Consider the following 23,550-nt stretch of genomic DNA (forward strand, 5'->3'; position numbering starts at 1 on the left):
GATCATTAATCGCTGTTGGAATGTGACAATAGCTGATAGCTTGCAATGGGTTGCACAGTTTGGATATAATGGGGTTTCCAAATCTGCTAACTTTGCCAGAAACGCATTTTCTTCCTTGTCCTCTCCCTCTACAATCTCGCACAAGTCAGCCGCAGCAGCCATATCATGATCTACATACTGAGCAGCTCTGTATAACCCAGCAATCTCTTCATGACACTGATTTACTTTCCTTTCACCTTCAGAAACTGAGCAAACTTCTCCATGATGGTACCAGTCCTTACGCCTCTTGTAAACCTCATCCATACCCTTTATCACAAGATGATCAACTACATCACTGCATGAATGACGATCTACATTGTGACAGTCATTGTAAAGGCAGATTATCTACTGATTCTCTCCTTTACCAGCAGCCACAGCCCGGATAAAAATCCATGCACCTCTTTCATAAGCAGGATCTAGTCTACAAAGATGCACCCATGTCTTGTCCAACATTATATGATCTCACCTTAATAAAAACCGTTAGAACAACAATTCATACTCATACAACTTTCAGACCAAATCAATCTCTTTATAACCAATTAGAATGTAACCACGAGAAAGAAGCAACAGCAGTCAATGTAATCTAATAACAAACACATCACGCATAAACAAGAAAAAATGACAATAAACATCTGAGTTATAGAACTAACCTGCCGTATGATGGGAAAAATATGTAGCTTGTTAGATGTGTATATATAACCTGTCACAAACACTTGAAAAAATAACACAATGAGTATACACATTCGTGAATCTACTCAAAAATTCAGAGTATAAAAATAACACAATCAGTTTACAAAAGCAAATGATTTCATGAATCTACTCAAACACAAATGATTTCAGAGTATAAAAATAACACAATCAGTTTACAAAAGCAAAGGATTTCGTGAATCTACTCAATCGCAAATGATTTCGCCAATTATAATGTGCTATCAATGCCCATATATATATTTCTTGTAGTGTTCTTGCTTAATTGTTTACCGAGGCTCATCTTTCTTGGTTCTAGTGAAAGATGAATAATTCTTACACTCGAAATCATCAGGTGTACTGTGTACACAACAAATACGTATTTTTATTTTGAAGATATTCATTATCGAAATATATTTACAACATATATGAAACTTTATTTTTCCAAAAAACAGTTATTGAATAGTGAGAATAAATGCTGGACTTAAATTGTTTCTAGCAATACATAAAATACATGTATCTCTATTTAAACTGACCAAATCTAAAATCTGCCTTCTAAATGTAATATTACATTTATAATTCGAGATTTTCTATAAAAAAAGTTGATAATAGAAAATAATATCTCCCAAAAGTATATAATATTTAATAGATTTTATTATATTATATTTCTTATTAGTAATAAAAAATACATATATCTATCAATCAATTGATAAAATCTTGAATCAACCTTTAAAAATGCAATACATTATGTTCATGATTCATGATCTACCAATCTCTTTCCTTAAACGCATTTTCCTTTCTAATTCTTTAATACTAAAAGTTATACAACAAATTTTTTGATCCAGTAACATGTTTCCACATTATTTATAATTTGATTAACTTCACATTTAAAAATGTACATATATGGTTTATATATAATTTTATCTACTTGAATTCCAATTAAACATATGAAATACACAAAAATATTTTTAGTCATATTTTACTATTATAAATTTTTGTAGTTTTTTTTTTAATGATACATCAAAAAACTAATTTGACTATGCAATATATTTAAACACATATATAAATCATTTGGTTGTTTTTTTATTTTAAAATTATATTTCATTTGATTAAAATTTTGATTTTTGATATAGTCGGATTTCTTACTAAGTGTGATTATCTTATAATGACAACACAAATTGGTCACAAAATAGTTTTCTATCTTCTTATTTCTCATTTATTTTTAAATACTCCACCCTAAATTATATATTTTTTATCATTTAAGAAACATCAACTAGTTTTATATTTTTAAACTCTAAATGTTAAGTTATGAAAAAACTATATTTTACAGTGAGTATTGTAAATTTTTTCTTTTTTTTTTGTTAAAAGATATAAAAAAAGTATTGTAAGTTTCGAACTTAGGCTTAATATATAGTTATAAAAGAACAAGATTTATAACTACGACTTTTAGAGAATTATCTGTACAGTGCTCTAGTTTTTGGTTACTTTAAAAGTTAAAAAAAATCCACATTTAAATTTTCAAATAAGAAAAAATAATTATAGAAATGTAAGAGAAGAAACTTTGAACTACTAAAAACCAAATAAATTTTCTCAAATTTTGCAATAACCATAGATTTTTTACTACTGTGATCTGGTTACTGTTTCTAAGTGAGTAAGATATTGAAATAATAAAGGAGATTTTTTACTAGTTTTGTTGGTTGTAATTAATATTTTTATATTTTCTGACTAATTATAAATAAAATAATAAGATTTCTAATTAAAAGAGATATATCTTCATATCTTTTTATCACTATATAACACAAGTCATTCACGATGTTGATACACAACACACAAACAAATGAATAGATAAAAATAGAGAGAGAAAAAAATCCATTATGATGAGAAAAAAGTGAAGCTTGCATTCATTGCAAATGACTCGTCGAGGAAAACAACTTTTAAGAAAAGAAAGAAAGGTTTATTAAAGAAAGTGAACGAGGTCTCAACTCTCTGTGGTATCACTGCATGTGCTATCATCTATAGTCCATATTCCAATCCTGAAGTGTGGCCATCAAATTCTTGTGTGCAAATGGTAGTTTCAGATTTTCAGACATTACCAAAGATGGACCAACACAAGAAAATGGTGGACCAAGAATTATTTCTCAAGCAAAGGATTGCCAAAACGTTCGAGCATTTGAAGAATCAGAAGAAGAACAACAGGGAGATGGAGATAACTAAAGTCATTTTCCAGTATTTGCTCGGAAACACAGGGATGTTTCATGTCAATACTATGGATCTTAATAATTTAGGTTATCTGATTGAACAATATCTTAAAGATATTAATCGCATGATCGAGATTTTGGGGAATACTGGTATAGAGATAGGAAATGCGGCTGCGATTGCAACCACTACAACTGTTCCAACTACTGCTATTCATGAGGTGGGTTCTTCCTCCTCATTCGCTGCTACTGCAGCTTTCTTTAATCCTTTTCAGCAGCAGCATCATCAGCAACAATATCGTCATCTGCTCCACATGTTGAATTCTATGAGCAAACTCGAAATCTGAATCAAAATCATAATCAGAACCAAAAACATTTGTTTATGGAGATAATGATTCATCCTGAGCAAATAACTTATGGGGTTAAGCATATGAGTTTTCCATTCATAGATGATAACCACCGCAACCACCACCAACAACAACAAATCCCAAGTGATTCCTCTAAAGTTCCAACTATTGTCAGCTCAAGCAATATCATTCCCGTTTACTAGTCCAAATGCTACCAATAATGTATGGTTTCGTTAGGGTTCGAAAACGTTCACATTATAAGAAATAAGAAAAAGTATTTTATTCTCATGTGCTTTTTGTTGATGTTGTTTTCTTGTTCTCATTTTCTCTATGGTTGTGTTTTGATTTTATTTTCAGAATGATTATGGTTTTTAATGTTATAAATTTGTGATACTCTTGTTTTTATGTTGTGTCATTTGTTGGTTTAATAATTTAATGTGTGTTTCCTTTTTCTCTCCCCACAGATATACGGTATTTCTTTAATAAACATGTATTTAATATTATAAAATACTGCGCTAGTTGTATTTAAAGTTTTGTTTAAATTTCAATCATAAAATATGATTATTGAGATTTAACATATTTGTTACAGCTCATATAATTTTTTAATTTTTAAATTCAAGAATTAAATAATATTAGGAGAAAACTTGTGATATATGTAAATTTTGTTTTATTTTGTGTCGTAAATAAGTATATTTTAATTTTTTAATTTAACTATCGATTTCTGTTGTGTTTTCTTTTTTTTCTAGTATCTCTTCAATCTATTTTTTTTTAACTTTGCAAAAATTTTGATTTTGCAAAAATTTTCAACTTCGTCAATTTAGTATTTCAGTTTTTGTTTTTACATATAATTCAGGTTCCATTTCCTTTTTCTGTATTTTTTTCTCTGTTTTTATTTTCAGTACTTTTGATAATATCTCTTCAATTATTTATTCAATGTTCTTTTGTTATTTTTATTTTTTTAGTTCTTATGTTTCTTCTTGGGTTGTTTAAAACTTTATCAATCAATTGTTTTTATTTTTGGCTTCGTTATTTTTTTTCAATTGCATTGATATAAACTATCTTGTTAATATGATGTTTATAAATCAAATTTGAATTTCATTTATTTTATTCTTATGATTCAATAATTTTAACATAGTCAAATTCAAATTTAACAAGTTTTATATGTATTATCAGTTGTGTACATATGAATTTTTTTATTTGCTATTAAATGATGATATATGTCAATAATTGAAAAGGTCCTTTCATCTTTTTTATATACTAGATAACTAGTAAGTCTAGTATTTCTGCTAAGCCGGCCATTTTGGTTTATTCAGATTACTTGATTTTTTTTCTAATGTGAAATTATATTCAAAGAAAAAAAAACAAACTGTTTTTACAATTTTTCCATTTTTTTTGGAAGTTTAAGTAAAGAGAAAGTCTTTTTAATTCCTATCTTCTTGGAACCAAACTCACAAGCCATCTTCGTATCTATTATCTCAACTTTCACTAATCAAACAAAGTTGATTTCTAATGTTCTCGTCAATCAATCGATCATGATCTTGACGAGCCGAGAATCTTCATGACGTCTACTGTTTCTTTGTCTCCAAATTGTGTGCACCGATATTTGAAAAGTAACTTACAAGGAAATGTCGATCGTATGATCTCAAGATGGTTCGATAAGCAGCGCCTTTATCCTTTCCTAGTCACTCACATGTCCATAAGCAATCTCTCAACTAACATTTCCCATACTTGTGTCGTGAAAGAACAAGAGAAGAAAATATGGTCCCTTTACTCAGTCGGATCAGCACAAAAACACAGCTTGTGTTGATATTCTCACTCTAATGATGCATCCTTTGGATAAACGATTTAGGTTTAAACAACCCACTCTTACCCATCCGTAATACCTTATCAAGCTCATGCATATTTCGAGTTTGCTTTATTGATAAATTAAAAACACTCATTAAAAGTTAAAACTTTGTAGTTTGTACAACCACGATGCATATTTTAATTGCTAAAAATTGTGTATGCAACATTTAATTGCACCATCACCCTTTATACCACTTTCATGCAATTTTTGTGTAATTGGTCACATGAGTGTTGTACAAATCTTATCACGCATCATGTTCGCTACAGCTGGTTGTCGTATAATGTTGACTTGGAGGCAACTCTTTGAGTAGATATTTACCGGACAGAGTTCAAACCAAACACGTTCAAAATTCATCGAATCTTTTTTTTCCCTACAAATCGGTTGGACGAAAAGCGATTTCAAGAGAGGTGATTTTGTTCATCTTTTTCGTTTTCTGTTTTAGTTTTCTCTGCAAGATAATGCTTCAATCTTCTGTTTTTTGCTCTTTTTTCGTTTTCTGTTCATCTTTTTCGTTTTCTGTTTTAGTTTTCTTTCCAACTTCCGATGTGGACAATATTCTTTCACATTATTAACTCATGGACCCTCCTCCTCTAGTGATTATTAACTACTATTTTCATTTCTTGGTTTAGGAGGAGACTTATGGCTGAGACACTTTTGTCTTTTGGAGTCGAGAAGCTTTGGAGCCTCCTTGTCCGAAAAACAGATCGATTTAAGGAACTAGATAAGCAACTCACTGAACTCAAAAGTGATCTAAACTTGCTTAAGTCCTTGAAAAATGCAGATGCTAAGAAAGATGCAAGTTCGTTGGTGAAGAACTGTGTGGAAGAGATCAAAGAAATTGTTTTTGATGCAGAGGATATAGTGGAAACATTTATTCTCAAGGAAGAGGTCAGAAAAACAAGCGGCATCAAGAAGCACATGAGAAGACTTTCTTTCATTACAGTTGACCGCAGGGAAATTGCTTCAGAATTGAAAGGCATAAGTAAGAGGATCTCCAAAGTGATCCGCGACGACATACAGAGTTTTGGGGTGCAGCAGATGATTGTCGAAGGGGGCGAGTTTTCACATCCTCTACAAGAAAGACAAAGGGAGATGAGACACACTTTCTCCAGCAACAACGAAAGCAATTTCGTGGGTTTGGAGGAAAACGTGAAGAAACTGGTTGGCTATTTGGTAGAGGAAGAGATCATTCAAGTGGTTTCTATATGTGGGATGGGTGGTATTGGTAAAACTACTCTGGCTCGACAAGTGTTTAATCACGAGATGGTAAGAAAACATTTTGACGGAGTTGTGTGGGTGTGTGTTTCACAACAGTTTACACGGAAATATGTGTGGGGAACGATCTTGCAAAGGCTTGGTTCAGAATTTGATGAGGATAAAGTGTCAAACATGACTGAAGACCAGCTCCAAGATAATCTCTTTCTGTTGTTGGAAACAAGAAATTCTTTAATTATCCTCGATGATATGTGGAAATTATTGGGACAGAGTAAAACCTGTGTTTCCACCCAAAAAAGGTGAACCTCCTTTTATTGCATACATTAGAGCAGTCCATGTTTAGATTTAACGATTTGATCACAAAAATGCACACGAAGAATTGGTCACAAAAAGCTATGTTTTGTATTTCAGGTTGGAAGGTAGTTCTTACTTCTCGCAATAAGGGAGTGGCATTACATGCAGATCCAACATGTATCATTTTTAAACCAGCAAGCCTAACCCCTGAAGAAAGTTGGACGCTGTTTCGAATGATAGCATTTTTAGAAAAGATACGACACCTAAGCTTTCCAGAACCACTTATGAGGTTTTTTTTTCCACACAAGAATAATCTTAAATATCTTGATGGATGATAATATACTTGATGATTCTGTGTAGAATATAAGGTCAACAAAGAAATGGAAGAGACGGGTAAGCAGATGATCAAACATTGTGGAAGTCTACCGTTGGCTATTAAGGTGTTAGGAGGGTTGTTAGCATCGCAATACACATTGCAAGAGTGGAAAAGGGTACATGATAATATTGGAGCTTTTCTTGTTGGAGGGAATAGCTTCAACGGCAGAAATATCAGTTCTGTTTACCATGTTTTGCATCTGAGCTTTGAAGAGCTGCCTATTTATTTGAAGCACTGCTTCCTCTACCTGACTCATTTTTCAGAAGATCATGCAATAGATGTCGATAAATTGTCCTATTACTGGGCGGCAGAAGAAATACCGAAGCGTATGTATTACAATGGAGCGAGCATTCGAGATATTGCAGATGGATACATAGAAGAAATGGTGAAGAGAAACATGGTTATTTCTGAAAGAGATGCACATACTTCAAGATTTGAAACATGCCAGTTGCATGACATGATGAGAGAAGTTTGTCTACTTAAAGCTGAAGAAGAGAATTTCCTACAAATTGTTCACGACACATCAACTGCAGAAGCTAAGTCTCGCAGGCTCGCCATATATCGGCCTGATGCTGAATTATTTCGTCCAATGGGGGAGATGAAGAATCCAAAACTTAGATCTCTCATGTTTATCACAAACAAGAATGAAGCTCTGATAAGCATAACTTTAAGCATTGGTTGGCTACAGTCTAGCCAGCGACAATTGATGAGGGTTTTAGATCTCTCTGGTGTGAGGTTTGGGGTTGGAGACACGAAGTTACCGTCTAGCATTGGGAACCTCATCCACTTGAGATATCTGAGTTTATATGAGGCACATGTATCTCATTTACCTTCTTCTACGTGGAATCTGAAACTGCTGCTCTATTTGAATTTAAATGTAACTGCGTCATCTCCAGTTTATGTGCCCAATGTCTTTGAGGAGATGCGAGAATTGACATTCCTTGCTTTGCCATTGCCTTCGTGTATACATGATAAGACAAAGTTGAAACTGGGTAATCTAGTCAACCTGGAAACGTTGGAGAAATTCTCACCACAACATGGGAGTGTGACGGATCTCCAAGGTATGGCTCGACCAGAGACCTCTCTATCTATAACAGCAGTGAAGGTTGTAGTATGGAAATTCTGTCTTCATCTCTAAGTGAATTGAACCACTTGAAAAATCTTACTATAGATTATTCTAATGGGTATGTTCCCATTAATGATGTAGGAAGATTTTTTTTTCGGCTGCTTTAATCTAAGAGAACAAAAGTGGCGTTTATATATGCCAAGGTTACTTGATGTGCAACACTTGCCTTCTCACCTTACAACCATAACTCTACAAAATTGTTGTCTGAAAGAGGATCCGATGCCGATCCTAGGGAAGCTGCTGCACTTGAAAGAGGTTGATTTAAAGTGTCAATCTTATTGTAGGAGGAAAATGGTTTGCTCTGGCGGGAGTTTTACTCAATTGCAAAAGCTATGGTTATTTGCATTAAATGAGTGGGAAGAGTGGATAGTAGAAGAAGGCTCCATGCCCCTTACTCTGGAGATTACTAACTGTAAGAAGTTAAAGGAGCTTCCTGATGGGCTGCGATTCATCATTTTCTTAAAAGAATTGTACATTCTCTTAATGGAAAGTAAGAGAGAATGGAAGGAGAAATTGTCCAGAGGAGGAGAAGATTACTACAAAGTCTGACACATTCCTCTTGTTGAGATTAACTACCAGCGTTCTGTGGACTGGTCTGCTATTATCTCTTGGTGTTCTCAGTTTAATTACCTCTGAAGTAAATATCGTCTTTATTGGGTTGAGACTTGAGAGTATATATTCTTAAAGCATAATAATCTCTTTGGCTGTTATCTTGATGTGTTTTGGTTCTCAATAAGCCTTTTGGCTTGTGTTCGAGTAGTAATTAACTACCATAATACATTTGTTGGTTCTGGACCTTCTGGTTTTTCTCATTTTTCTTATCCCATAATATCTTGGGCAGCCAGCCAGCTGCCAGCCATTGTTATAATAAGATACTGGTTCGTCTTTATGTTGTGTCTATAATTTATTTGACTCACTGTAATCTTTATTAATGCAATTCATGTATGTTTTTTTTATAGTCGTGGGGTGACATTGAGAAGCTCTGCAACAATAATTGAGCATAATTTTATACCTTCCTATTGATAGAGTAGCACATCCTCTAATTATTACCTAGACATATAAACCTAAAACATTTCATAAACAAAGAAACATAGCTGATGTGTTATCCGAGCAATTTGAAGAAAATTGTCACACAAAACATCCAAGCTGAGGCACGAGAGACAAAAACTTATCTTTATGTTTTGAAACCCATGTTAAAATAATCATCTCTATTTATTCCATTATTCTCTCAATTCAAAGCATTATTAGCAAATTCTATGCCATCAATCAGTCAACTTTGATTTAGACTTTTCAGTAACGATGAATTTGGTTCTTGTACAATTGTTGACTCAAACATGGCAAACTTCGAACTAAACAACATGAAAAAGACCTAATACTTTGCGATTCATACGAAATTCGTTACAAATTTGTTAAATCTTTTCAGAACCCTATACTTTATACTATCCAATCGATGTTGAAATCTTCATCACGTTGTCCAAGCAAAACCCTTTTAGAATCTCCTCAACTGTAATTGATTTCGTTTGCAAAAATGCGCTTCCAGTGATTTACAACGGATTTCGACTCAGACCGGATTTTAGGGTTACCATTCTTGGCGAGGAACTGAAGAGCGCGAAAGGCGTCAGTTTTGGTAATAAGACGAGGAGTAAGAGGCAAGCTTCGAATGATTCTGAGAACTTCAACGCATTGTATGGCTTCAGGAGAGGCGATGTAGAATCCTTTGTCTCTTGCAACATGAGCGGCTCTTGTAGCGACGCTAATTAGCTCTTCAAGGTCTTTCTTTTTTGCCATTCGTCTTTTTCTGCTTCTTCTCTTCACATCTTTCCTGATTTCTGGCGGAAAATCCTCCGAAAAAGCCATCGCTTTTGAGAAAAAGAACAACACAGAGAAGAGATACTGAAGAACTAGTGAGAGGAAGTAACAGAGTTGGGTTTTTAGATGGAATTGGGTTTCGGAAAAAGGAAATAGTAAGAAAAAGGATTAACGTTTGATTTTGGGTTGGGGAGATAAAAATATGACCGTTGATTTCCTTAATTGTACGAGATCATCGACCACAAAGTTTCCTTTTTAACTTTTCTGTTCTGCTCAACAAATACATGATAGCTTGAGGGCCAAGTCTAAAAGCCCATTCAACTAACAATCATGGCCCATTTATCACACATCGAGGAGGATGTTTTTTTTGGTGAAATGTGGGAATGCGATTTGCATATGTGTATTAGCGATTGTGTTTGAAATAGCAATGGCGACTGAAATCGCGTTAGCGTTTTGTCCACGTGTGAGATAACACAAACCTTGAAGTTGATTCATTCGATAAACCTTGAAGTCCATATGAGTTAGGGTTTTGACGACTGGAGAAAAGAAGTTATCTCGCATTTCCAAAAATACCCTTATCGCCACTTTCTTATTACACCTTCTAATCTCAATACTCACCGTTGTTCGCCGCTAAGTCCTCGACGGCGTTTCTATCTTCCTTTGGAACCAGACCAATAGCACTCGCCGGAGACAAAAACTATACAGACCCATTAATCATGGGCTCAGTGAAGAGAAAATCGCAGGATGATTCTTCTGATTTTGCTCCGCCTCAGAAGGTTCATAAAGAGGAAGATTCCACTCAGATCATCAACGAAGAGCTCGTGGGTTGCGTTCACGATGTCTCTTTCCCTGAAAATTACGTTCCTCTTGCTCCCTCCGCTCAAGGAGATAACAAACCACCGGCCAAAGAATTCCCTTTTACACTAGACTCTTTTCAGTCCGAAGCTATCAAGTGTCTCGATAATGGCGAATCAGTAATGGTAAGCTGGAAAATCGATTTCAAAGCTTCAAGCTTTTCCGGTCATTATGTTGTAAAACCGTGTATAGATATCTTAGGTTTCGAAAGATTGGATTTTTTTCACTTCCAATGATTCTCATCAAGTTTGATTTTGGTTACTGTATTTGTAGTCTTGTGTGATTGATTTGGTTACTCAATCAGTCGCACTCTTTTACTGAATTTGTAGTCTTGTGTAAACGCTGTTACTTCTTTGGTTTCTGTCACTTGATTGATTCAAGCTGTGAAATATACAGTGATTGTCTATTGTAGAATCAGAAATTATGATCTCGGCGTTGTCTATAGTGTAATTCAGTTGAAAATAGAAGGGAAAATAAACTGAAGTGTATGGTTAATGTTCAGGTTTCAGCACATACATCTGCTGGTAAAACAGTTGTGGCATCGTATGCCATTGCTATGTCTTTGAGGGAAAAGCAGAGAGTTGTTTATACGTCTCCTATAAAGGCACTCAGCAATCAAAAGTACAGAGATTTCAAAGAAGAGTTTTCTGACGTTGGTTTGATGACTGGGGATGTGACAATTGATCCTAATGCCTCTTGCCTGGTAAGTGTATTTACATATGTGTTTCGACGCCGTCTTAGAAATTTCTTTACTTGCTATTTGTTCTTAGTTATCTGTTTTATTGTTCCAGGTCATGACCACAGAGATCTTGCGTAGCATGCAGTATAAAGGATCAGAGATTATGCGGGAGGTTGCCTGGATTATTTTTGACGAGGTGCATTACATGCGTGATAGCGAAAGAGGTGTGGTTTGGGAAGAAAGTATTGTAATGGCTCCAAAGAATTCTCGTTTTGTGTTTCTTTCTGCAACTGTGCCCAATGCCAAGGAGTTTGCTGATTGGGTTGCAAAGGTGTTCGCTCTTGCTAACCCTTCTACCTCTCTTGTAGTCTTGTGTGAATGGATTGATACGTTATATACCGTTTTTATCTACATTCTCATATCAACTTGTCATTCTTATTTCACAAACTTGTCTTGGCGGAATGCAGTGTTAACTGTAATATTAATGGTGGTGTTTCTGTGACTTGACATAATACACAGCCTGTTCAAATGAAAAGAAATTGAAATTTTATTTGGTTTGGTTGCTCTGGAGATTTGATTTTAGGGTTGGTCTTGCAGGTTCACAAACAACCATGCCACATTGTTTATACTGATTATCGGCCAACTCCGCTTCAGCATTATGTCTTTCCTGCTGGAGGTAATGGGCTTTACTTGGTTGTGGATGAAAAGGCTAAATTTCACGAGGATAGCTTCCAGAAATCTCTTAACGCGTTGGTTCCTGCTAGTGATGCTGACAAGAAAAAAGAGAATGGAAAATCTCAAAAGGGATTAGTTGTTGGAAAACTTGGTGAAGAAAGTGATATCTTCAAATTGGTGAAAATGATAATTCAGCGGCAATATGATCCCGTGATTTTGTTCAGTTTCAGCAAAAAGGAATGCGAGGCGCTTGCTATGCAGGTTAGTTTCCTCCTCTTCCGTTTGTCTGGCGCAAGTGAATGTAGAAGTTACCAACAATTTCTATATGTGAAAAGGAGAGCAAATTTAGTTGGTTATGAAGTCCTTCCTTGGTCATCTCATTTGGCGGATGTTCTTTTGTTTGTATCTATAGCCAAACAGGAGTCTGAATTTGTTTCTGCTGAAATAAGAAAATTTGTCCCAAAACCTTCGTTTTTTTTTCTTCTTATTTTTATTGTGCATGGGATCAGTCTTATTTCCCTTAAAAATGATCTGGGTTGGAGTTACTGTGATAAGGTCCAGGAGTCTTATGTGTAGACGTGGTACCTATATTGGTTATTGTATGTGTTCATGTGTGTTTAATCGATTCAGAAACTAGCAAACTCTTTCGAGTAAGGGTTTTTGCTTCAGCAGAACCTTCTTGCTAGAGTTGTTTAGTCTTGCAGAGGATAAATAAAGGTGCTAGCAATTTAGGTGAGTACTCTGGAGTATCTTGAAAGCGGTTGTAAGAGCTGGGTCGCAAGAGAAATCCTCACTTTTAAAACTTGTCTGTAATATACTGTTTCCGCTAGTGAATTAAAAAGAGTTACTTCGTTCTCAATCTTAACAGTATGTTGTTACATTGGACCAGCGGTTCTTTTCATTTTATTTTTGAGTACAGTTTATTTGTATAGACAGTTCAATAATTGTTTTATTGATTCCTCTAGTGTGCTAACCTGCACCTTGCGGTGTCTTGGTTTATGTGTATTGTAAAACCTGAAGTTCATTGTCTGCTTATCGTGGCTCGTACTGTCTAAAACGTAATTGTAATGCCTCTTTTTGTTTCACAGATGTCTAAGATGGATTTAAACAGCGACGATGAGAAAGATATTGTGGACACAATCTTTACGAGTGCAATTGATATGCTTTCAGATGATGATAAGAAGCTACCTCAGGCAAGCATTCATTAAAGCTCTTCCTAAGATGCCTGAGAGTTTGTATATTGCACTGTTTTTCCTATATCTTTATGAATACTTTCCTCCTCCACGCTTTCGTGAAATATAAAAGTTATGGTTTAATGCTGTGAGGTTGTCTGTGGGCTAGGATGATCCTGTGTACATCTCTGTAAGCAATAGCTAGTATTATTGGCATACTAGTAACGGATTTCCCACTAACCTCATCACCATTTTTATGTCAAATCTTTTTTACATACTTGCTGCCTTGTAGCCGTCCTCTATATATTGTACTTGTCACTAACATCTTACTCCTGATGTTCGATAAAAGGTCTTTTGGTCCCTGTTTTGTTGTATATATTTTTTATGCTGGAAAATTTATGTGGTTCCTGGCTTCATATGCTGCAGGTGTCAAATATTTTACCCATCTTAAAACGTGGTATAGGCGTTCATCATTCGGGTCTCCTTCCAATTTTGAAAGAAGTAATTGAGATATTATTTCAAGAAGGTCTGATTAAGGTAGGTAAAAGCGTGGAGCTACATTAAGATTTTTTTAACTCGTGCACCTTCTAGATCTGTTTGGTATGTAATATTATGATGTTTTCTTTTACACTCTTGCCATGCATCACTTCGTTATAAGTTTTCCCCTTTAGGATTGTTTTTTTAGTCTTTCTCACGTTTTCATTGCCATTTAATTTTGAAGTATCTTCTTTTAGTGTTTGTTTGCAACAGAGACATTTAGTATTGGATTGAACATGCCGGCAAAGACGGTTGTGTTTACAAATGTACGCAAATTTGATGGAGACAAGTTTCGGTGGCTATCTAGTGGAGAGTACATTCAGATGAGTGGTCGTGCTGGACGTCGAGGTATTGACAAACGAGGTATATGCATCCTCATGGTTGATGAGAAGATGGAACCCGCTGTTGCTAAATCAATGCTCAAAGGAAGTGCTGATTCTTTGAACAGGTACATTGTTAAGTATTGGGTGTATATGTTAAATCTACTGGGTAGAAAATTATAAACCTGATTAATATTGATATTTGTTCTTTTAGACTTCTTGGCAAAATAAATGACCTAGACTGTATTGTATACTTTTTTTTTCATCAGTGCCTTCCATTTGAGCTATAACATGCTTCTAAATCAGTTGCGATGTGAAGAAGGTGATCCTGAGAATCTTCTCCGCAACTCTTTCTTTCAGTTTCAAGCTGACCGTGCTATACCTGATCTTCAGGTGCAGTTGCAAAATGAGTAAATGTTAGATATTTTGAGTATATTATTGACACTTTATGTAAATGACGTGATTTTGCTCTGGCCTATGCAGAAGCAAATAAAATCACTGGAAGAAGAGAGAGACTCTATGGTGATTGAAGAAGAAGAAAGCTTAAAAAATTACTATAACCTGATTTTGCAATATAAGAGTCTGAAGAAAGATATACGTGAAATCGTGTTCTCTCCGAAGTACTGCTTACCCTTTTTGCTGCCAAACAGAGCTGTTTGTCTCGATTGCACAAATGATGATGGAGAGCCACAATCATTCAGCATTGAAAACCAGGATGCGTGGGGAGTGATAATGAAATTTAGCAAAGTCAAAAGCACATCTGAAGGTTAGAATTCATAAATTTGATGTTATTAATCCCTTTAAAGACTGATGAGTCCATCTTGACATGAGCAATTTTTCCAGATGATGACAATAGAAGACCAGAAGATGCAAACTACACAGTAGATGTACTGACTAGATGTATGGTCAGCAAAAATGGCGTTGGCAAAAAGAAAATTAAGGCCGTGCCATTTAAGGAGCGTGGTGAACCTACTGTGGTCTCTGTTCCTTTATCTCAGGTAAAACTGGCTGCTCCGCTTATTCTTTATATTCTTGTCTTCATAGTCCTTTATACAAAATTTGATGCAAGCTCATCCCCCTGGAATCTGTATGCCCTTGATGATCTCATTGTTTTTTCTTTATTATCATGTATAGATTAAGAGTTTAAGCAGTGCAATCATGAATATACCAAAAGATCTTTTAGCAGTAGAAGCTCGAGAGAATGCTCTGAAGAAGGTTTCTGAGTTGCTTTCTAGACATCCCGATGGTATACCCCTTGATCCTGAAGTTGATATGAAGGTAAGTTGTTTTTCCCCAAGTACTCTTCTGCTTTTGCTCTCTTTCACTTGTGTCAAGAGATAAATACAACTTTTTACCTCATTAGATTCGGAGCAGCTCTTACAAAAAGACAGTTCGTAGACTGGAGGCTCTGGAAAACCTGTTTGAAAAACACAAAATTGCAAAATCTCCCCTCATAGCAGAGAAGCTAAAAGTTTTACACATGAAGGAAGAACTAACAGCCAAGATCAAATCACTTAAGAAAACTGTCCGATCCTCGACAACATTGGCGTTTAAAGATGAACTGAAGGCCAGAAAACGTGTTTTACGAAGGCTAGGGTAAATATTTGCTAAAATTATCACATTCGCATACTTTCTAATATTCTTAATGATTACAACTCAATTTTCTACGTCAGCCACACTTTCTACCTCAGTCTTGTCTGACTGTGATACTGTTGTTTGTTCTGTTCGTAACTGTGTAACTTGTTTTTTATTGATATGCTGCTTTAACACAGATACATCACAAGCGATAATGTCGTGGAGTTGAAGGGGAAGGTTGCATGTGAAATCAGTACCGCAGAAGAATTGACATTAACGGAGCTAATGTTCAGTGGTGTCTTCAAGGATGCAAAAGTAGAGGAGTTGGTTTCTCTCCTCTCTTGCTTTGTGTGGCGAGAGAGACTCCCTGACGCTGCTAAACCCAGAGAAGAACTCGACTTGCTCTTCATACAGTTACAAGACACGGCGAGGCGTGTCGCTGAACTTCAGCTTGACTGCAAGGTATTCACTAACGCTCTTTTTCCCTGCTCATCCAAAAAAACCTGAAAATTTGAAGATTTGGGTCCATAACTACTGTATCTCGTGACAGGTCCAAATCGATGTGGAGAGGTTTGTGCATTCGTTCAGACCGGATATCATGGAGGCCGTGTATGCGTGGGCAAAAGGGTCGAAGTTCTATGAGGTCATGGAGATTGCTCGTGTTTTCGAAGGGAGCTTGATCAGAGCGATAAGGAGAATGGAGGAAGTTCTGCAACAGCTCATAGTAGCTGCAAAATCCATTGGAGAAACACAGCTTGAAGCTAAACTAGAAGAAGCTGTTTCCAAGATCAAGAGAGACATTGTATTCGCAGCCTCTCTCTACTTGTGATGACATCTTGCTTCTTTCTGGCAACAAAATTGAAACAAAAGAAGCAAACAAACTCTTGTACTTTCTTCATTCATTTTTCGTAACATTTTAAAATGTATTCTAAGAAGTAAGAGCTATAAAAGCAAGTGGAAATTTAATATCATAATCTTATTTTTGACCATGGCCATTGGTTTGATGTAGAGCAAGAGATGAATCTCAATTTCCACACTTTCCTTACTAAGCTACACAATTCCCCAAAACACTTACATCTAAGCGACTTCATAAGACCTGAAGACATAAAATTTCATTGCTATACACAGACATTTAAATTGTCTTACGATCTTTTGCTTCTGCTTCCAATTTTCCTACTAGAGGCATATGCGTTAAAACAGTGATATACTCATCTTGATCCAGCCATAGATGATGACCTGCCCTCTGTGTTCTCATTTTCCTCTGCATCAGTTTTGGGTTGGATCCTCACATTGACTGTAAGTTTGTTCTTGGGTGAAAGTTTTCTCACTTCCTCGGGTGTGTAGATGAATATCTTTCTCACCATCCCACAGAACTCACTGTATCACAAAACAGAAGACCAAGGATCATCAACATAAAAGAAAGTGGACACATTACAGTAGCTGATGCTCTACAACTTGTAAAACTTTCACATGTCACTCTAATGATTAAAAATAAATAAATAAGAGTTTTAGACCGCTAATGCACTTACTTCCATGGATCATCACCAACCATCATCATGTCATCTTCATCATCAGTGTAAACAACATGCCATTTTTTGTTAGATTCTAAGAGTTCACCCTTGATGTCGAACATCTCTTCTAGCTTCTTGAACAGGTCGTCGTAACACTCTGACCTTGTCAAATCAACAGCTCTGCCTACTGCACTGCCTTGCATGTGCACCTAAATCAAAATGCCAAAAACATTGTTTTTATTGTCCAAAGCAAGACGCAGTTACAGTGAAGTTGTGACCAAAAACAGTTGGTTTTGATAGAGCGAAGAATCCAAGAGGCTAATTATTACCTTTGTGCAGCTACGTATCTGTCTACTTTGAGATTCGGGAGGAGACCTCAGAGAGGATTTCTCAGCATCACCACTCCCTGAGGGAATATCAAATTGGTTGATATTTAACGGCTCAGGTTGCTGGCCAGAGTCAAACTCATTGGATGGAATAGGTTGATCTACGGCGACAGCACCGGAAACAGAGGCAGCAGAGAAACACTCGTCCACATTAACATTTTCAACTAGCTCAAACCCAAAAAGTCTACAGACATTTCCATTAGATTGCTTCTTTTCAGTAGATTCGTTGTTAAACGCTGAAGCAAAGGATTCAGTTGCACTTTCTGCATGGCTGGGCCAAAAGGCTGCTCCTATGGATACTCCACCATGTAATTTGTTCCCACCATGACCAAAAGTAGCAATCTTGGCAGGAGGAGAGAATAATGGCACCAAGGAAGGAGTGTCTGCAGGGGATTTCCACACACCATCTGGAGTAGCAGAATAGAGCATTAAAAAAATGAGCTGAAGCTGCCACAAGGAAGAACAGATAAAAAGAAAAAAGAACACGGAATACCAGGTGTCGGTGGACCGGTGGTTGGTGAAGGTAAACCAGGAGGTCTCGGTCGTTTGTTCCTTGGTGGAGGCTGAGGATGTGAAGAAGGGGTACTATTTGCAACTAGGGGCTCGAGTTCCCATGGTGAAACTCTTTCAGGACGGAATACAGATGAGGGCTCGTCCCATTGAACCTGAAGCAAGCATTATAAGTTTGGCAACAAGCATATTAAGATGCATCACTATATTCATTCAGCTAAAGAAATACAAATCCACAACTTGCTTCAGTGCAAAGTATAAGAGTAGAATATTCTAACCTTCAGCGATCTCCATTCAGAATCATGCCAGACCGAAGACTTGTTTTCTTGAACACCAACTATTGTGCCACTGAACCTGCATTGTTACAACCAAAAACAAAAAGAAAGTTATATTGCATTCAGCTTTATCAGCAATAAGAAAAAGAGCTATTAGATGTGATACCTTTTCTCGGGTGCTTCTTCACCCTCGAATTTCATCTTGAAACGCATGCCCACAGATAGTTTCTGGTTCTTAGCTTCGAGATACCTATTGACACTCACAATAAACTCTGACCTACTTGTCCTGATAATAGAAGATATGTCAGCCTGGATTTGCAGCCAAAAAATATAATCAAGCAACATCAACTGAAAGGCATAAATAGATGCATAGTTCGAAAAAAAATGGCTGATAATTTAATACAATGACTCAATTAAACTAAAGTAAGAGAAGAAAGACCTTGGCTTGTAGAAGACGGAGAAGATTGTTCCTGTTGTGATGGCATGAGCAGCAGTAGCAAGGACCCCAATATGCATGCTATGACTTGAAATGACTGAGGACGGGATATTAGTCTGTTGTCTCATGTGTCGCCTAACACCAACTCGGAGCTCTTCATTCTCACCCCTGAAAGACAAATATGGTGTCACATGCTCAGACGTTTAAGAACAGAAAATAATTTCCAGACAAATGAAATTATGATGAACTTGCCTTAAGAATATGAAAGCATCACCAGCCACTAGTTTCTTCGAGCTAACAAAAACACTCCACCCAGTTGTTAACAAATGGCGCCTTGGTTGGCCTGTAGTCACAACCTCTTGAAATTTAATAGCCGTAAAACAATCATATTAAATGCAACCTTATGTAAAGCCCCAAAAGTTACAAGTCGCAGTGGCATTGGGGTTAAAAGTACCGAAATTGAAAGACAGATTCATAATAAGATAGCAAATCTGTTAACCTCGGAAAATGTGCCTAAAATGCCACTCGTTGTTGTGCAAATCAGTTGCAACCAGTTCTTGCCATGGTGGTTGTTGGGACATATCCTAGAGAAGAGAAAGCAAAGTATTACAACAAAAAAAAAAGTTGGACTGGTTTCAAAAAAAAAGCAACACGAACACCAGAAGCAATTCTGACCAAAGGTGGAAGACAATCATCTGCGTGTCTCCGTAGTACAGAGAATCCACCATGTGTGCTTGTGTCTGAAGCAGTTAGTGTCTTGCAAAATGAATGTACAGTGCACTTTTCAGGTTCTTGAACAGGGGCATCCGGGCTGATGGGTTCACTTTGCTGATGTCCAAACACAATAGTTCCACGGAAATCAAGGACAGTAAGAAAATACAAAACCGTATTTTATGAAACAACAAACCAACATTATTTTTTTGGTTTATGATAAACTTACATCCAGTTCTGGTAATAAAGTTATTTGCGCATAAACTTCGTCAGTCTCGGACTCCGCCTGAGCTTGCAAAGTAAAGCACAACAAGGCTTAACATTATTAGCCAACACATTAAAAGAAGAAAACGCAAGAAATTCTATCATATATCAAGAAATTCAACCTACCCTGCGCTGGATATTGATCACTTTACAGAGAATCTTAGATGGCAGATTGAAGGAAGGCATCTGTTGCTCCAAACCTTGATGCATTGATGCCTCAAGCTGCATAGGCAGTGATCAGTTAAATGCATAAATGCGACAGTCAGATTAGATGATCGATTAATCATGTGGAATCAAAACAGGCAGTACATTTCATCTCTTCTATACAACAAGACATGTTTTGTGATTTTATTTTAAACTAGACCGCATCAACAAGGTAGTTTGGAGTGTCAATATGACATACAGTAAGAACAGTCTATTTAACGGTTTTAGAAAATGACCATGATACGGTACATCACAATGTCAAGTGATTCAAACCAATAACCAAAATACCTGCTCCATGTGACCTTCAGGGAAATAATAAACTCGTTCTCCTTCACGAGGTAGTGTTACAAGAGGTCCAGCACAAGCATGCCATAGCTCTCTATATAAAGCATCACTTAAAACACCTACAAACAAATGGATTGACGTCAACACAAAGAAACAAAGAACGGTAAAGGATGTTACATGGTATCTCAAAAACAAAGCAAGGGTTGCAATAAAATCAATAAGCGAACTCCACTCGATTTAGAATATCACCAAAGTTTTAAAACCTTTATCCCTTTCTTCGTTAGTCATCAAACCGTAGAAAGCGGAGTCACAGTACAAAATAGCAAATACACTTGACAAAATGGTATAACCAAATATATTCCACGAACCTCCAGGTTTTCCAGATGAGTGATTGCTAGCTGCCATTTGAGAATCCATTTAATTTCGATAAAATTTACCTGGGGAAAAAAAAGTAAAAGAGAAACTATAAGAATGAATTGTCTTTCTGAAAGAGAAAAGAAGATGGACCTATCCTCATCTAATTTAGACAAACAAAACTCTGATAGATGTCATTATGTATCAACATTTAAACCCTTTCTTAAATTTACTGACAAAAATGTGGGCCATTTATGCAACTGCTTTGTTCTACATTGTGTCAAAAGCACACCACAAGACTCAGATTCTCAAATTTTACTACCCAATTTGAAGAGAGGTCCTATGGTCGCTCAAACAAATGGGTAAAAGAAAGAACCAAAAAAAGCAAAAGCAAGACAAGACAAGAAAATATTTCAGACCTTAATTCCACACTTTGCAAGACAAAACTGTCAGTTTTAACTTCAGTATACTACAAATCATGTCAACAATAGCAGGATTTTAAGTCAAAATCTAAAATTATCAAATCTGTGAGCAGGAAGCAAAAAGCTACAGACGAAATTTCTGCGAAACCGAAGAGAAAACCCAGTAAGAAAGCAAAAGGGTAAACGATGTTCAAAGGGAAAAACAAGATCAGGAACAGCAAAAAGAGTTGAAATTGGGATTTGAAACGAAGAATCGATTCTTGATCTATATTATCCCCAAGAATCAAATCCAGGTAAAAACAAAACACAAATCTGACCATGGATCCTCGAAAGTCTCCTCTTTTTTCAGCATTTACTAAACAACAAGCAAAACCCAGAAATCAAAATCGAACCTTTACTTCAAAACATCTCCAAGTACCCAACGATCCAAACAAAACCCAAGCGAGCTAGGGTTCAAATAAAACCCAGAATCTAGAGGAAACAGAAGTGGAAATTGGTGTCAAAATAATGCAAAGTGATTGAGAAAAAAAAAAAACAGGGAGATTTGTAAAATAGATGCGAGATAAAAGCGTGTATGTAAAGGTGTATACATACACCGTCAGTGTTTGGTTGAAGCCGACACGAACCCTTTGGCTATGGCTGCCTCTTTTTTTTCCTCCTCTTCTTCTTTAAAGTATTTTATTTATTTTGTTTTCCTCTCTTTGGGTTTATCTACCACAAGCATGACTTGCTTTCTAGTCTCCTTACTTTGGAAAAAGGGACTTCATTGAGAACTTTCACCAAAAATGAGCATATGATTTAACGGAATTTTGGGAGCTTTAATTGTTAACTAACCGATTAATCAGCCTGCAATTATTTTACAAACTTGTATATAGGTAACTTTTTTGTTAGAAATTCCAACCTTATGTGAATTGAAAAATCGTGTTGTATTTTCTTTTTGAGATTTTTAAGAATGTTATCAAACTTTTGGATTCGTAGTTCTTCTTTGTCAATATCAGTCTGTGAAAAATACATATCTCCCAAGTAAGGTTTGATTTTTGAATAGGGTATCAAAGAGCATTATTTTCTCTAAAGGACAATGTTATGACCAGTAGACTTTCTAAGCTTGGTTTTTGGTAATGCATATATATTTTTTAAAAAAAATCAAACGAATAATAGCTCAACTAATTCTTTCAAAAATTTCCACTTTTTGTGTTTTTTGCTTTAAAGATTCAGTTTTTAAGCTGTTTTAAGCTTATGGAGATGTTGACCTTTTTATTTTGGGCAAAGTAAAAGATTTTAAAGGTTCAAAAAATCCAAAAGATTATGGGACAGTTTGATTCTAGACATGATATCACCCAATCATTGTTGTATAAACTTCATGCTTCATAGAAAGCCAATCTATCTTGCTTGCTTTCTGAGAAAAAAACTAGGCAAGAGAGGCATAACATGTTGTTTATAGGTAGAGAAAATGTCCTAGATTACCTGCCAGTTTCATTGGTTTAAGAAAATGGTGACTTTGAAGATAGCAGCTTCTCAAGAGCAAATTAGGTAACTATCATAAGAAATCAGTCAAATCAATCCATAGCAATAGCCAACTAAAAAAGGGCCAAGAAATGATCCTAAACCCTTTGTTTCATTTTGGTTGACACTACTTTTTCTGACATAATATAGAGATGTCCTTTCTTAAAAATATCATATTGCTAGCGTTTACTTTCGACAATGGCATTCATATGCTAGTGTCACTTTCGACAATGGCATTCATAACTTTTACAATCATCGATAATCGTGTATGTGTCTAGAATAGTCGTATAGTAAAACGCGTATCGGACTAGGTTAATCTCGAGGGACCCCTTCTTCGATCAAATAAATAGCCAGTAAATAATCTCATAGACCACCGCTCCTCATTCTGCAAAAATTAGGGTTCGTCTACCTTTCGGAAGAAAAAAATGTTTGTCTACTTTCTAGTAAAATTTTCGACTATCTTCAGATTTACTTGTTCTATTTATTAATTGTACAAAAATTTTGTAATGCATATGGCTGAAAGAAAGATTGTTTTGCTCGTAAAAGGACAATGGTTTAAAAGGTGTGATGGTGTGTGGACTTTTTTGACTGACAAAAAAAACAGCAGAGGATTTTTCACAAGTGCGAGAATGAAATATGCAGAGGTGGTGTAAGTCGTAAAGGAGAAAATGGAAATAGCAGAAGAAAATGTGGTCGTCGCTTTCACTTATCAATTGATGCAATACATGATAATGGATGATGGAACGACGCACCACCGGTTTCTATTCGCTGCAGCGAGGATGTTACACTTTTTTGGAGTGGTTGTGTTTGGTGTAATTGTTGGCTTTGGTCATACGTTCGTAAATGTTGATACTGATTTGAGTTGACTTATATCAGTTTTTGGTTTTTTCATATTTTTTTGGTATAATTCTGATTATACGAGTTTTTTGAAAAAAAAAAATCATT

General features: G+C 35.9%; 3 protein-coding genes and 2 pseudogenes across 4 annotated transcripts; 3 read left to right on the forward strand and 2 right to left on the reverse strand.

Annotated features, from left to right (window-relative positions):
- Positions 1-342: 342 nt before the first annotated feature.
- LOC18010259 lies at positions 343-3,502 on the forward strand (annotated as a pseudogene).
- A 2,248-nt stretch (positions 3,503-5,750) lies between these two features.
- On the forward strand, positions 5,751-8,213 carry LOC18010263 (annotated as a pseudogene).
- Positions 8,214-9,622: 1,409 nt separating this feature from the next.
- On the reverse strand, positions 9,623-9,979 carry LOC18010258. The gene has a single exon (XM_006392177.1). It carries the CDS (start codon positions 9,977-9,979, stop codon positions 9,623-9,625), a length of 357 nt encoding a protein of 118 aa, XP_006392239.1.
- A 560-nt stretch (positions 9,980-10,539) lies between these two features.
- LOC18010095 (DExH-box ATP-dependent RNA helicase DExH9) lies at positions 10,540-16,739 on the forward strand. Its single transcript, XM_006392178.2, has 14 exons — positions 10,540-10,911; positions 11,289-11,489; positions 11,578-11,796; positions 12,063-12,401; positions 13,229-13,333; positions 13,739-13,849; positions 14,047-14,297; positions 14,439-14,562; positions 14,653-14,935; positions 15,013-15,167; positions 15,304-15,447; positions 15,533-15,765; positions 15,942-16,206; positions 16,295-16,739. Exons 1-14 carry the CDS (start codon positions 10,648-10,650, stop codon positions 16,571-16,573), a joined length of 2,973 nt encoding a protein of 990 aa, XP_006392240.1. The 5' UTR covers positions 10,540-10,647; the 3' UTR covers positions 16,574-16,739.
- LOC18010272 (auxin response factor 1) lies at positions 16,716-21,801 on the reverse strand. 2 transcript variants are annotated; one of them, XM_024149612.1, is made up of 16 exons: positions 21,697-21,801; positions 21,495-21,573; positions 20,695-20,763; positions 20,330-20,445; positions 19,964-20,059; positions 19,803-19,859; positions 19,538-19,690; positions 19,362-19,446; positions 19,115-19,205; positions 18,866-19,030; positions 18,593-18,712; positions 18,430-18,505; positions 18,135-18,306; positions 17,585-18,048; positions 17,274-17,464; positions 16,716-17,121 (listed from the first exon to the last, which is right to left on the reverse strand). In XM_024149612.1, the coding sequence occupies exons 3-16, from the start codon at positions 20,741-20,743 to the stop codon at positions 16,953-16,955; spliced, it is 2,004 nt and encodes a 667-aa protein (XP_024005380.1). In that variant the 5' UTR covers positions 20,744-20,763; positions 21,495-21,573; positions 21,697-21,801; the 3' UTR covers positions 16,716-16,952. The 2 variants fall into 2 exon arrangements, with proteins under 2 accessions (XP_024005380.1, XP_006392242.1); XM_006392180.2 differs by lacking the exon at positions 21,495-21,573 and having other exon boundaries at positions 21,697-21,791.
- Between the last annotated feature and the right edge of the window lie 1,749 nt (positions 21,802-23,550).

The sequence above is a fragment of the Eutrema salsugineum genome, unplaced genomic scaffold, assembly GCF_000478725.1.
Source record: "Eutrema salsugineum unplaced genomic scaffold, Eutsalg1_0 scaffold_8, whole genome shotgun sequence".
Lineage (NCBI taxonomy): Eukaryota > Viridiplantae > Streptophyta > Magnoliopsida > Brassicales > Brassicaceae > Eutrema > Eutrema salsugineum.